Source organism: Ipomoea nil, unplaced genomic scaffold (assembly GCF_001879475.1).
Source record: "Ipomoea nil cultivar Tokyo-kokei standard unplaced genomic scaffold, Asagao_1.1 scaffold2338, whole genome shotgun sequence".
In the NCBI taxonomy this organism is placed as follows: Eukaryota; Viridiplantae; Streptophyta; class Magnoliopsida; order Solanales; family Convolvulaceae; genus Ipomoea; species Ipomoea nil.
The window spans coordinates 58,725-74,830 of NW_017618766.1; the positions used below are offsets into that span (position 1 = coordinate 58,725).

The following is a 16,106-nucleotide window of genomic DNA, read 5'->3' on the forward strand; positions in this document are numbered from 1 at the left end:
ACATCTAGATATTAGCTATTAATTTGAGCAATTATTTACACAAATTCAAACAATAATAACATCAAAATATATAAACGATACAAATCATATCTTTAATTGCACTGTATAATATTGGATGTTCTAATTTAAATAATTATATATCGATTCATATATTCTTACTATATTACAATAAATTCATTCCGTGCGATAGTGCAAATACTAGTTTTTCTTAAAAAAGAAATTACTTGGCACGTTGAGGGAAGAATTTGAGGAAAAATTATTATAGGTGTAGCAATGAATCCAATGATCCCAAAAATTATGGCTTAAAATACGACGAGACGCGGAAAAGCAAATTAGTTTCAAAAATTGAAGATTAAAATAGATTGAAGTGATTAAACCAAAACATTCCGAGTTGGAAGAGAGGTAAAACAAGTAACGAACAGAATCTGTGAATGATTCCGTGGCTCGCCCTCTTCCAACCCTACCAAAGCCTCTGAAAACTGCTTATCAAAGCTGTTCGTGCTCCAAACAGGTGCCTGATTCTTGAGTATTTGTGTTGGTAATGTAATGTAATGTAATGTTCAGCCATCTACTCTTCTTTTCATCTGCATTGAATTGATTGCTCGCTCCTTTTCATTTCTAAATCCCCAAGGGTTTCTGGCGATTTTTTCGGTGTTTTCAAATTCTTGAATCTTTGGGGACTTCTCGAGGAAGTGAAGGCATTGGAGCAGGGTGTACTCATAAGAGGCTTCCGATTTTGAGTGATTTTTGGTTATGCATGAATTGGGTTGTGGGAAAGATTTTATCTTTGATGTGAGTTTTATCAAAATTTTGTATTTCTTTGAGATTGAAGACGACTAGTGTTATTATTTTGTTGGCTTGAACGACAATTTTGTTCTGTTTCTAGTTGCCCCTTATACTATTGTTCTAGAGGTGGCATTGTTTCATTGTTTACATCTGAATTCACATTGTACAATTGCTGTGGGTCTATTAAAATTTGAGGTCTTTGATTGGTGCTCCTTTGGTAAGACTACAATTTTCTTGAATGAAATTTTGAGAGAGAGAGCTAGAATTAACTTTTTGGTTAGATTCTATTGTGAATATGTCGGGTGGATCACCAACTGTTGGAGGTGGGTACATGAGGCAGAGGTACAGTCAAGGGTATTTTTCAAGTGGTGATGACCTTGAGGATGATGCCTGTTCTAGAATATTTATGGAATCACCTTCATTCCCAACTACACGAACATGGGTTGAGATTGTAGAAAATTTTCTTTGGATTAGTTCAGCACTTTTTATCATCTACTATGGCGATCGGCACTACAATTTCATTTACATACTTTGGCATGATAATCGCATAAGGAGGTATGTCCTTGAGTTGTCCTTGCTTCAATTATTTTTTATGTTTAAGTATTTGTTTCTTATATTCTATTATTGGTAGGTTTTTATTAATGATTTTTTGTTGTTGTTTTATTATATTATGGGAGGAATAATAGTCTAACTGTTTCGTGTCCAAAAATTGCTATCTGTATTTGTTTTAATGTAATTGTATTAATGGAATGGTACACTTGATTATGCATTAGACCCGAAGTTCATTAGTATATCTATATGTCTTATCCAGATAAGAGAGGACTCAGCTAAAAATCTTATATAGTACCCCCTAAATTACATCTCCAGTTCTCCTCATAATAACCATGTCAAACAATGTTCTTGGTGCTTAGATTTAGCTATAGGAGATTAGATTATCTATCTAGTTTTTGTTATCACGTCAACTTCTAGGACCATATTTGATACTGTTTTAGTTTATAGTTCTTTGTATTTTGATGTATATGTAATGTCCTAGTAGTAATTGTAATTATATTGGATTCATTTCAAGAAATTTATAAGATGTGGTGATTACTAGAGTTTTTATTTAACCGGAAGCTTGTTAAGAAGAATTGCACCTTGACAACAAGCAGAGTAACTCAAGATCTAATTTACCAAGAGTAGAACTGAGAAACCTCTCATGAATCTAATTTACCAAGAGTAGAACTGAGAAACCTCTCATGAATCTAATTTACCAAGAGTAGTAGAAGTGGGTAATCTCTCATGAACCATGATAACCCAACCGTCACCATTGGTGGGCGAGTCGTTATGCTGTGCAACCGTGTGCACCATGCATGGTGCACACGGTTGCAAAAACGAAGTCGTTTTGACTAAAAATGCGCATCTCACTTTAAAAAAAAAAATCAGTTTCGATCCCTGTCAACAGCATTATGTTGTTCATTCATTCTGGATATTTAGTTCATTCATTCTGGATATTTAGACGGAAATCAAAACTGATTTTTTTTTTTTCATTTATGTTGGATATTTGGTTCATTCATTGATTTTTAGTTCATTTATTCTGGATATTTAGTTCATGCATTCTGGATATTTAGTTCATTCATTCTGGATATATAGTTCAAATTATGCACAATATAATGTTGTTGCCGGGAATCGAAACTAAATTTTGTTTTTTTTTAAGTGGGATGCGCATTTTTAGTCAAAACGACGTCGTTTTTGCATCTGCATGGTGCACACGGATGCACAACATAATTTGCCTTGGTGGGCCTAATAGATTATTATGACAAATGACAATATTAATAACATTAAATCCCAGTATTTCCCATTCTTAATATTCCATTAGATCCATCAACAGAGAAGAGAGGACACACCAGAATTCAAATAGAAGCACAAAATGCAAGGAAAAGTTTAGAAAACCTTCTTCTTTTGTTGTTGTTGTTGTTGTTGTTCAGGCAAAGGAGGATCAGGAAACTCCAACTAAAGGGTCCCTATAGTAGAAGTCTATCTGAAACCCCAACTGGCTTATTATGTGTCATGTTTAATTATTTTTGAAGTTTACTTGTATACCTTGAATTGCCTTATTTCAATTTCTTTGGATTGTTGTTGCAAGTTTGCTGCAATACATGAAAATGGGTTGACAGCATTAAATTAAAATGCTCATTTTGACAGAGGAGGTAACCCTCACCTCAACCAAATAGGTTTATATTGCATTTCTAAAATCTTAACCAAACATAGATTGAGCACCTTTTCCGGAATGTACTTAAGGGAATGTTTCTACTAGAAATCTAATAACCAAAGTTAATGTGACATCCCCTGAACCAAAAGACAAATTGCCCTCTGTTATGTGGCTGTTCTTTTCTCATGAAGCAAGGACTTAGCTCATGCTCTGTATTGATGTTTATAGGCTATGTTCATAACTTACATTTTGTGTTCTCTATATATCTATGGCTTTTGATTTGAAATAATGGTTTCTTGCCAGATAGAGAGCTCATATACAAACCTAAAATTACTTTCTTCTATAATTGCATCTGCAAATCAAACAATTTATGGCTTACAACTTGACTGAAATGGACATTGGATATTGAGTTGGTGCTGTCAGTACCTATCATCACATAACAGATATCTCCTAGTGTCAGTAGGCAACAATCTTGAGAAAAGCCCAAATTGTTTAGTACTAATTTGAAGAGATATATAGGTGGAAGACACTAAAAGAAAAGGTGAACTGAATTTTTTAAGATTGAAAATTTTTATGCATTTAACAGAGCCAACATCACTAATATCTCAAATTTGGTTAGTGTTTCATGAGATAGATGCTGTTTCTTTATAGATCCCTGGTTGTTAAAGGAAATACAATGGAGTAGATTTCTAAAACTTGTTTTGAACTGTCAATTTTCTAATATGTTTCTCACTATCATAAAATGGTACTCTTATCAAATTTGATTGTTTCTTTACATGGATTAAGGAATATTTTATATGTTGCTTCAGTTAACAGCCTTAAATCTACATGTGCAGAATACCATTGTATGTGGGAATGTTTGCTGTCGGCTTGAATAGTCTCTTTTTCTTGTATACTGGTACATTAGCCTGGGGAATCAGAAAATCCAGTGAGAACTGGGAAATTTCAAGTGCAGCTGCTTTGCCATTTGTAACTGTTAATGGACTCGTATCATTCTGCTTGTAAGAGGAATTGTGGTCGTTTCTGAAACAATTTCTTGTATCTTTGAGGCCAATCTTGCTTAAATTGAAAAAAATTATTATGCAGGTTCGTGTACGCATTGTGGCCTATTTGGAGTTTCTTGACTCTCCCTCTCGTGGTATGCCCTATGTTTTGATGCTTTGAAACTTGTATCATTTTGTTTACATGAATATGAATGGTTTAAAGGGCTGTTATAATTACTTTTTCATTTTCGTTTGTTCCCTGTCATAATAAAAGATTACTATGTGTAGAACTAACAGCTCAATAGCTTTTTGCATGAAATTCTGTGATCAAGCAGCTTTCTTTTGATGTTCAGTCAGAATAATTGATGAAAAATAAGATACATAACTTGAATAAATGTGTCTATTGTATGGCCTCTTTTGAATTATCTGTTAATATGAATTAAAATTGAAAATTGTTACATATGCTTCCATTTTTTGCAGTTCACTCTGTTTATGGCTTGCATGGTTATATTTCCATATTTGGTCCTTGGGACATTTAAGCCTCAAGCAGACATGCTTCGTACAGATTAGACGTTATTGGACTCGTTAGGACAGTATATCCCCAAGCTGACTTAGTTGGATGGTGTGTGCAATTATATGGACGGTTATCTCCAGTTCTTGTGAGGTTGAAGCCTTCTTTTGAGATTGTTGCCGAAAAGGAGACTCGTTCCAGCACAGATGCAATGTATCATAGGAGTTTGCTCCATTTACCTAATTTATTAATTCTTCCTTCTTCACCTCCCCTCCCCAAAAGAGTAAGTAAATAAGTTGTATTTAAGGCTTTTAGATTTGGCAGTTCTGCTGGAACCTTGTAGTCGACAGAAGAACCTATATGAAATCAAAACACTCGGAAATTTGTCAATGTTTTCACTGGCAGAAAAGAAAAGTAGAAATGGGTAGAAAGAAGGACAGAAGGAAGCAGGTAGCGGGATAAAAACCATGCTTCACATCGTCTTTAATTATTGTAATACTATCAATATGAAAAGTTTCATTATACTTGTTTCTGTCCAATGTCCATAGCTTTTCTTTGTAAAGAGTGGCTATCTTTTTCCCCCATAATCATTGCAGATTGCAGATATCTTAGCCTCCCAAAGTGAATGTGCAAAATGCAGCATTTGGTGACAGTTGTTCACTGATCTGCAACAAACCAATCTTTGGTGTTTGAGTTGCCAGGTGGAGAGATTGTTGGGGGTGGGTGGGGGGGATGGAGGGGAGGTAAGGGAAGTGTCAACCTGATGGCCTAGTGGGAGTTTGACTATTGGAAACTGACTTGCCTATCTTCAACTCTTTGTGTTTGTTGGGTATACACTAAGTGGAAGTAGCTTTCAGATTTTTGTTCTTTTATAGAACTGAGAATCTTTCCCTTTTCACAACTGCATTATTTAGGACTTTATTTTGAATCTTCAAGCATTACCCAATGGCCTTTAACCTACTTTGAGTCATTTTTCTGTTTTTGCTTTTTGTTATCAAAGAACATTTATGTTGTACTGCCTGAACATGCCACACACTGACACAAGTTATGCACATTATAACTTTCTTTTTCTTGCATGAAGGGTGTGGAAATGTGCAATGTTGGTTCTAGTCAATGTATAACATGGTTTAGTTGGAGGAAAAGGACATGAGGGTGGAGAATGGAGTACATACTTGATTGACTTGGAATAATAGTTGAGGACAAGAAGATTAGGCACAAGGAAGCTCACATCTTTAGACTTTATAGAATTCTATATAAATTGGAGAGCACAAATTTTCTATTTCATAAAAGTAATGGAGGTTTTACTGCTCGATCTGATATGTTCATTGAGAAGTTAATGTCTCCTACCAAAGTAGGGCCGTCGGGGTGGGGTTTGCCAAAGCTTGCCATTTAACGGGGTGGGACAGGCTAGTTTGCCATTGTGCAGACTTAAGAAATACTAGAATGCCCTGCCCTTTTCATTATTTAAACATATTAATTTAATAAAATGTTTATTCAAAAAGTTTATTGTTGAACAATAAAACAATTTAAACAAACAATAATACAAAAAAATTGTCTCATGAAAATATAAAAAATAATATCTATGGAATTACTTTGATTGTCATTTAAATTGGCTAGGGATTTAAAGTGTTTGACGAGGTTCTCCCATCTTTGGAGCAGTGCTCGGCTAACGACTTATCGGTCTTCTCTATAACTACACAAATCTTAGTGAACGATAGCTAGTTTGAGCATTTTATTACAATGTCAAAAAAAAAGGTAAAATATTTTTGTTTACATGTTACTTTTTTTTTTTTTTTAATTCTTCTTTTTCAACACAATTGATATATTCAAAATAATTTTTTTTAAAAATTTTTTTTATAGAAAGATCGCGATAAAAGGCATTCAAGAAATTTTATATTTTTTAATCCCAAGAATCTACTTAAAAATCAATAAATAATATCGTTAACTTTCACAATCCGAAAAAGAAAAGAAAATGAAATGAGGATGCATGTGTTTTAGTTTTCAGTATATAATTATTTTTGGCTTTGGTTTGCAGGCTTTGCTTTCTTGGACTTGTGTTGATTCCAAGTAGTTCAGCAGTTGTCTTAGCTTGACAAGTTGCTAAATGCTAATGATATGATGAGACAATTTGGTGTGGCAATTATTATGTCAACTCCCAAGTCCCAACTGCAACAAATGAAATTCTACCTGTCTTACCTCTCAAGTAAATGGCATTTAATTACCAAACAAAAGCCTAGTTATCATAAACTATGATAATAGGATTCATATATTTGTAACAATATTGTTGTTGCCTTTTTGTTTTAGGAGAAAACCTACAATCGCTACTCAAGGATGTGTCTCGACTAACCAGCTCAACTGAGAGGCGATTAGATAACCCTAATAATTGGGAGTCAAACTTGCAAGTTTACTGGCCGACTAGCTCAACTGGAGGCTGAACCTAAAGCATCAAGAATATTTTTATTAGTTTAACCAAAGATGCGTCGTGGCTTACCAGTTCAACTAAGATAGCAATGGGTCAGGGCCGGTTTTATATTTTTGTGGCCCTGTTCTTGTAAATAAATGAGATCCTACCAAAATCGCAATTTTAAAAATTAATAGCGTAATATTTTCTATGACCTCCCAAATGAAACACAATATATACACGTTTCTACCACTCCTCCATGGAGTCTTTTAAGATTAATTGCAATTTTATTTTGTTTTAATGTCTTAACTAGCTAGGTAAAAATTAAATATTGGACCTTTTAAACTTTGGGGGCCCTTTGCTGTTGCATAGTCCAAAATCCGACCCTGCAATGAGCAACCCCCACCTGCGAGTGGAACTTGCAAGTTCACTACCCAACCCAACCAGCTCAATGGAGCTAAAGCCCCTACAATATTGTTATAGTAACATTTGGCATGTTATAATTTTAAATTCAAATAACAATATCAATTTTAATAAATATTTAGTTTAAACATGATAGAACAAGTTCAAATGTAACCAACATTGTGATCCAGTGATAAACGTGCAATTCAATTTATTCAAGGATTGAATGCCCCTTATATATAGGTAGAGAAGTCAAACTACCTTATATGGATTGACTCTAAATAAAGATTGTTCCTTATTCTCATGTTAAATGATCGAAATTTTTCTCCCAAAAGGTTGAATCCCCAATCCCAAGGACCCTTCACATTTCGGCTCAACAGAACATTTAGGGAACAATTAGTCCTTTATATAAATTTCACAATTAATAAAAATGACTAACATTTAATTTCATTATTCAATTATAAGAGTTACGTTTATGGAAGAGGAAAGAAATTACATGTTGGGGCAAGAATTGAATTGCAAAATTACATGTTAATCATTTTTATTAAAGGTTAATGACAAAAAATTAAATAAACTAATTGTGACAAAGAATTGAAAGTCAAGGATGTATTAGATAAAATTAAAAGGGCATAACCAGATGGGGTAATGTCATAATAGGGATGGCAATGTGCCCCGTCCCCGTTGGGGATCCCCGCCCCTATAGGGGATGGGGACGGGAACGGGGAAAAATTTCGAGAATCGGGGACGGGATGAGGAATTTCACAAACTCCCCGGCGGGGTGAGGGACGGGGACAAGGATACCACTCCCCGCCCCGCCCCGTCCCCGAAAATTAAAAAATAAATAAATAATATATATAGAATATTATTTTAGGATTAGGAAATAGAATATTTGAATGTATATACATTAGAATAATACGTGTACTGTACTATTGTGTGTATAACAACAATAAGTCAATATAATTACATAATGTTTGAATGTTAAACTATTTTTAGTATATATTTGCTCTTTTGGATTGAAATTTGAACTTCATTAGTTCGTATGTTATTAAAAATAGTTGAATTTTAATTGTTATTTCAATTTTTTTCTTTTTATTTCTACTAATTTCACACTTTGACTATGAGTTGACCGGGTATGGGGGTTCCCCGTCCGCGCCAAATTCCCCGCGGGGACGGGGATGGAAAATTTTTTCAAGTCCCCGCCGGGGACGGGGATGGGGTCGGGATAGCTATGTCATAACTCATAATAGTCATTAACATTTACGACTTAACATTCCGTTATTGTCTTTCATTTTTTTTTCCTACTATTTGATTATTATGTAAATTCGTTAATAACACATGATACAATTATTCAATTCTTTGGTAACTAATAAACTCTTTATTCCTTAAAAAAAATACACTCTTTATTAAATATTATAAATAGTATCATATTATGAAGTAAATTTTTTTAATAAAAATAGTATTTATTATAAATATAAATAATTTGATAAAAATAAAATTAATGAATGTATAATAGAATGGATTACAATCATGCATCAACAAACAATTTCAAGAATAAAAATATTGGGCATGATTCAGTCAAATAAGAAGATTTTGCATCTCAAAAAGTCGAGCAGATGGAATCAGCATGATGATGGTCTAGTGTAGACACATACTTTTGTTTCAAAATTCTTGTAATCAAATCCAAAAATAAAGCAAAAAAAGTGGTTTAGATGTGAGTATGGAATCAAATTAATCCTCCTTCATTACTCAGGTATCAAAGCACCCCCATCACTAACATCTCATCAATACCCTTTATTTGTGGGACCTACACAAGCATTTTTTTTTTTCTAAAATATTGAACCATCAATTTAAGAGTCACTCACCGCTCATGTCATGTACACATGTAGATGTGGTAATTAAAATCCTATTTGGTAAAATAGTTAGTTTATCAGTCAATTTTGATTTGTTTGACTATTATTAATTGTTTGACTTGGTTAAACAATCTATATAAGTGTTTGGTTAATTAATTTTTTTTTTGTATCAGCTAATTGCTCTTAAAGGTTAAAATTCAAAAAGTTGCTCAAAGCAGTTTTTTTTTATTAGCTTTTCGAGAAAGTCATTTTGCATATACTCAGCTATCAGCTAACAGCTAATTTACCAAACATCTTTCTACAGTCAATACTATCAACTAATCAAATTCACTAACCCAATCAACTATCAACTATTAACCAAACACCCTTAAATCTTGATATACTGATATGTGTCTCAACTAGCTTATCTGTACTCCAAATAATTTGTACACTAATGTCCATAAAAAGGATAAATTCATACATCTTTTTTTTTTTGTTTTTTTTTTTAATCATCGATATATATAATTCAAATCTTATACACTATGATAGCTAGCAAAGTAAAAAGGAGGAAAAAAAGTGACAATAATAAGCATATAAAGGAGGATGAAATTTAAATTGAATTTTGAAATTAAACTTGGCTACATTTTAAAAGTTTTCTATACTATATATTTTAGGAAAATAAGAATTTGGCCGTCTAATTATAGTTAAATACTTAATTAAGTATCACATTTGACTCTCGAGTTATTAAAAATGTGGTGAAATTAGTCATTGACATAATTAAAATGCTACAGAGAACTTTTTATTGTTAAATATTTAAAATTCTAAACATTTTAAGAATATTTTTGTAAATTTTGCGTAATTTTTATAAATTTTTGAATAATTATGCTTCTAAGGTTCAAAAATGACGTCGTTAGTGTTGAGCATTAACCATTATGTACAATCCAACTATCAATTTTTAAAATAATCTAGAAATATTTTTTATTTGAAAAAAGTACACTTTATTCATCTAATTCAAACTAAATAATGAATTTAATATCTATATTACATGAAATAAATATTATCATTTTTAATTCACGAGTTGTCACGGGAGTTGCAGATATATGATCTTTAAATGAAAACAACCTTAACAACAATAAATAAACTATCAACATCACTATGAAACAAATAAAAAGAGAAAAAAGAAAAGGAAAAAAAAACATAGTAACCATGTTTGGTAATATAGTTAGTTTATCAGACAATTTTGACTTATTTCATCACTATTAGTTGTTTGACTTGGTTAAAAATTCAATATAAGTGTTTGATCAATTAACTTTTTGTAATAACTTATTGCTCTAAAATGTCAAAATTTAAAAAGTTGTTCAAAACAACTTTTTTAATCATCTTTTTTAAAAAAATTATTTTACATGTAATCAACTATCAACTAATTTATAAAATATCTTTTTATAATCAACTAGTATTTGCGCCCGTGCGATGCACGGAATAAATTTGTTGTAATATATTAAGAATATTTCGATCGATATATAATTATTTAAATTAGAACATCAAATATTATATAGTTCAATTGAATATACGGGTTGGATCATTTATGTGTTTTTATATTATCATTGTATGAATTTAAGCAAATAATTGCTCAAATTAATAGCTAATGTGTAGATGTATGCATGTAGTGTTATAACTTTGGAGATTTTTTTTTTATCATTGTTTAGTATTTTTTTTTATAAATTATACAAATGTGTTCGTTCTCTAGCAACTCAGTTATATGAATGAATTGTTATCTTAATTCATTTGTATGGAGGATATTTTTTTTGTCTATACATATAACAATTTTGTCATTTAAAAAATATAATATCAACGATTTTATTTACACATTGTTGAAACCTCTTTGTAGACGACATTGGTAGTAGCAACACAATCTTGTCCATCATCGTCTAGAGCTAACACCTTCAATTGATCAGGATGGGTGACTCGGTGAAAATATATAATGGTATAATATTAGTCAATTAGCGATCCTTTTATATTTTAAATAAATTAGTAATATCATATTCATTTCCAGTCAATTATTCTTTTGTATTTTTAGTCAATTAGAATATTACATGGAGTGATATTTTTACCTAATTTGTGTTCCATTTTTAATTGAGGATGTATAATATTATTATTGAAATATTTCTGTTCCATTTGTAATTTACCTTTACTATTGTTTAAAACATGCACTTACTATTTATGATGTAGAATATTATTATTGAAATATTGGCGTTCAATTTTAGTTTCCCTTCCATTTTAATTAAAATGCAATGATTTAACCATTTATTTTTTTCATATTAGTCAATTATGAATAATTTTTTATTTGCAGTCAATTATTAGTATTCATTTCCTTTTAAATTTTCAATCCATTAGTAATATCATATTTATTTTCATCCAATTACTTCTCTTTTATTTTTAGTCAATTAATCAATTAGCGAACTAAAATATCAAATGCAATGATATTTTTACCAAATTTTCGTTTCATTTTTAATTGATGATTTAGAATATTATTATTGAAATATTTCCATTTCATTTTTAATTTTCGCTACATTTTTAATTTACCTTTACTATTGTTTAAAATATGTCTTTAGTATTGATGATGTAGAATATTATTATTGAAGTATTTCCTTTTCATTTTTAATTTACCTTTACTTGATAGTGTAGAATATTATTATTGAAATATTTCCATTCTATTGTTTAAAATTGTGTAAACTTTATGACATACTTGTGATTTGATGTATTATACTGTGTAATATTATTGTGAAAAATTAAAATGCAATGATCTGACCATTTTTTTTTTCTGTTTTAGTCAATTATGAATATTTTCTTATTTTCAAACAATTGTTAATATTTATTTCCTTTTTCAATTAACCTAATGTTTGTTGCCAAGCACCTTGTGCTCAGATGGCATGTAGTGACCTTTTTTATGTGGGAAGTCATGAGATCGAGCCTTAGTGAAGGTGTTGGTTGAGAAAATATGTTTGAATAGATACTTATTTATTTACCTAATTTCCATTCCATTTTTAATTGATAATATAGAATATTATTGTGAAATATTTTTGTTCTTTTTTTTTCATCCTTTTTTTTTTTAATTTACCTTTACTATTTACTATTGTTTGGGCGATAAATCAAGTAAATAGAATTTTGTTTTTAATTATATTATAGATTTTTTTTCTTTTTCTATTGTTTGGGTGTGAAAGTAAGGAAGAAGGATTTTCTTTTTAATAATGGTATAGATTGAGAATTTTTTTATATTTTCTTATTTAACTGAGTATTATTAGTATTAATTAGTGACTTTCGTTTCTTTTTCTATTTTTAGTGAATTAAGGATCCTTTTATATTTTTCTATTTTAATGCTAACTTTTAATTTTACTGATTATTATTAGTATTAATTATTCAGTGAATTCCATTTCATTTTCTATTTTTCGTAAATTATGAATCTTTTTTTTTTTCAATTTTTTTGTAGGATTGTTTTTACTGTTATTTTTATTATGACCCCTTTTTTAAAAAAAAAAAATCTTTCATTTTCATTGAATTAAGAATCCTTTTTTATTTTTTATTTTTTTTTGAATGCTACTAGCTCTATTACAATGTAGTATCTGTTCATATACTTTCTCAACCTACTGAAACACACTTTCTCAACCTACTGAAACACAAAGAGCCAATAACGCCTCCACTGAGGCTCGAAATCACATCACAATCTTCCAAATGGAAGTCCAACCCAGATACCATTAGACCACATAGTCCTGGTTTTTTATTTTTAATTTTACTGATTATTATTAGTATTAATCAGTAAATTTCGTTTATTTTTCCATTTTTAGTGAAGTAATGATCTTTTTTTTTTCTTCATATTTTACTGCTAATTTTTTGACTGATTATTATTACTATTAATTAATCAGTGAATTCCATTTCCTTTTCTATTTCTCGTGAATTAAGAAACTTTTTTAATTATTCTAATTTTTGGTAGAATTTTCTTTTTTTTTTTTTTACTGTTATCCTTATTATGACCTTTTTTTTTCACACCCTTACGTTTCTTTTTTCATTTTTATTGAATTAAGACTCATTTTTTATTTTTCTATTTTACCAATTATTATTAGTCATAATCAGTAAATTCCGTTTATATTTTCATTTTTAGTGAATTAAGGATCTTTTTTTACTGATTATTGTTAGTTTTAATTAATTAGTGAATCCCGTTTCCTTTTTTATTTTTTTGTGAATTAAGGATCTTTTTTTCTATTTTACTACTAACTTTTTTACTAATTATTATTAGTATTATTAATTGGTAATTTTTTTTTTTTTTATTGTTTGGGCGGGTAAGTAAGAAATGGGGGTTTTGTTTTTAAGAATAATATAGAATTTTAGTGAGTTAAGGATCTTTTTTATAGAATTCTCTTTCAATATTTAAATACATTAGCATAGTAATTACACGAAAGAAGGAAAGAAAAATTATTAGAATAATAGTATTTTCACCCGTTCGATGTACAGAATGGATTTGTTGTAATATATTAAGAATATTTGGATCAATATATAATTATTTAAATTATAACATCAAATATTATATAGTGCAATTGAACATATGGTTTAGATTATTTATGTGTTTTGATGTTATCATTGCTTAAATTTGAGCAAATGATTGCTCAAATTAATAGCTAATGTGTAGATGTACACATGCGGTGCTGTAATTTTGGAGATTTTATTTATCATTGTTTAGTATTTTTTTTTTTATAAATTAGTCAAATGTGCTCATTCTCAAGCAACTCAGTTATAGGAATGAATTACTATCTTAATTCATTTGTATGGAAGATATATATTTTTTTGTCTAGATATATAGCAAATTTGTCATTTAAAAAAAATGTCAACGATTGTATGTACACATTATTGAAACATCTTTCGACATTGGTAGTAGCAACACAATATTGTCCATCATCGTCTATAGCTAACACCTTCAGTCCATCATGATGGGTGACTCGAGTGAAAATATATAATGGTAGAATATTAGTCAATTAGGGATTTTTTATATTTTAAGTCAGTTTGTAATATCATATTCATTTTCAGCCAATTATTCTTTTTTATTTTTAATCAATTAGTCAATTAGAATATCATATGCAATGATATTTTTACCTAATTTTCGTTCGAGTTTTAATTGATTATGTATAATATTATTATTGAAATATTTCCGTTGCATTTTTAATTTTTTATTATTGTTTAAAATATGCCTTTATTATCTATGATGTAGAATATTATTGTTGAAATATTTCCGTCAAATTTTAGTTTCCATCAATTTTTAATTAAAATGCATTGACCTAACCATTTATTTTTTTCATATTAGTTAATTATAGATCATTTTTATTTGCAGTCAACTATTAATATTTCATTTCATTTTATATTTTCAGTTAATTAGTAATATCATATTCATTTTCAGCAAGTTATTCTTTTTTATTTTCAGTCAATTGGTCAATTAGCCAATTAGAATATCAGATGTAGTGATATTTTACCCAATTTTCGTTCCATTTTTAATTGATGATGTAGAATATTATTATTAAAATATTTTCGTTTCATTTTTAATTTTCATTGCATTTTTAATTTAACTTTATTATTGATTAGAATATGCCTTTATTATTGATGATGTAGAATATTGTTATTTAAATATTTTCTTTTCATTTTTAATTTACGTTTACTTGATGATGTAAAATATTATTATTGAAATATTTCTGTTCCATTTTTAAAATTGTGAAAGATTTATGACATAATTATGATTTGATGTACTATATTGTGTAATATTATTGTAAAAAATTAAAATGTAATAATTTGACCATTTTCCTTTTCCATTTTAGTCAATTATGGATCATTTTTTTTAGTCAATTATAAATATTTATTTCCTTTTTCAATTAACCTAATTTATGTTCCTTTTTTCATTTTTAATTTTCAGTCAATTATTAATATTCAATTATTTTTTCAGTTTACCTAATTTCCATTCCATTTTTAACAGATGATGTAGAATATTATTGTGAAATATTTATGTTCTTTTTTTTCCATTCTTTTTTTAAAAAAAAATTTACCTTTACTATTTACTATTGTTTGGGTGGGAAATCAAGTAAATAGGATTTTGTTTTTAATTATAGTATAGATTGACTCATTTACGAATTGGTTCAATAAATCATAAATATTACCAATTGTTTGGTCACAAAATAAGCTTTATTTAATTATATCTATATTAAATTATATATATATATATATATATATATATATATATATATATATATATATATATATATATATATATTATTTAATAAATTAGAAATTATAAAAATAAAAAATGATTAAATTGTGTAAAGTATATCAGGGAATATTACGGATTATTTGCTTAGAGGAATTACTTACTAAAAAAAAATGTAGTGAATTATTTTATTAAAAGCAGCAAAAAATTGTGTATATAAATTAATAAATTAGTTGTATAAATTAAAAATGAAAAAACAGGATATACATACTTAAAATTAGATTTCTAACTTATTTAATTTTCAGAATTTTGGAATAAATTTGTAATTGTATATAGTAAGGTAAGAATAATTCTTATGCAATATACGATTTGACAACTCAATTAATATTAAGATTTCGTGCAATGAACATGTATATTATCTTGTGTACTCATTTGAATGGTAATTTATTTTTATACAATAATTATGCATAATAAATTAATATTATGCTAATTAATAACTAATAAAATTTATTATTAATTTGACCATTAAAATTAGTCTGGATGGAAAAAAACATATATAAATTGGTTCAATAAATCGTAAATATTACCAATTGTTTGGTTAGAAAATAATCATTCTCAAATTAAAATTGATTAATTTGACAAATTATACTTAAGATAAATATTACAGATTATTTACTTATATAAAACTTTTATTGAATTATTATTTTATTATAAGGAGTGAAAAATTATATATATATATATATATATATATATATATACACCACATTG

The 16,106-nt window shown here is 28.7% G+C and overlaps 1 protein-coding gene across 2 annotated transcripts; it reads left to right on the forward strand.

The window, feature by feature from the left end:
- Positions 1–250: 250 nt before the first annotated feature.
- LOC109151947 (transmembrane protein 128) lies at positions 251–5,007 on the forward strand. 2 transcript variants are annotated; one of them, XR_002049311.1, is made up of 5 exons: positions 251–1,341; positions 3,811–3,975; positions 4,061–4,112; positions 4,438–4,681; positions 4,793–5,007. XR_002049311.1 is itself a non-coding variant. In XM_019299533.1 (4 exons), the coding sequence occupies exons 1-4, from the start codon at positions 1,082–1,084 to the stop codon at positions 4,525–4,527; spliced, it is 567 nt and encodes a 188-aa protein (XP_019155078.1). In that variant the 5' UTR covers positions 251–1,081; the 3' UTR covers positions 4,528–5,007. The 2 variants fall into 2 exon arrangements, 1 of the variants encoding a protein (XP_019155078.1); XM_019299533.1 differs by having other exon boundaries at positions 4,438–5,007.
- The last annotated feature ends 11,099 nt before the right edge of the window (positions 5,008–16,106 follow it).

Coding starts and splice junctions, on each gene's coding strand:
- LOC109151947 (XM_019299533.1), top strand. CDS start 1,082: ATGTCGGGTGGATCACCAACTGTTGGAGGTGGGTACATGAGGCAGAGG. Junction 1,342..3,810: donor CATGATAATCGCATAAGGAG/GTATGTCCTTGA, acceptor CTACATGTGCAG/AATACCATTGTATGTGGGAA. Junction 3,976..4,060: donor GGACTCGTATCATTCTGCTT/GTAAGAGGAATT, acceptor ATTATTATGCAG/GTTCGTGTACGCATTGTGGC.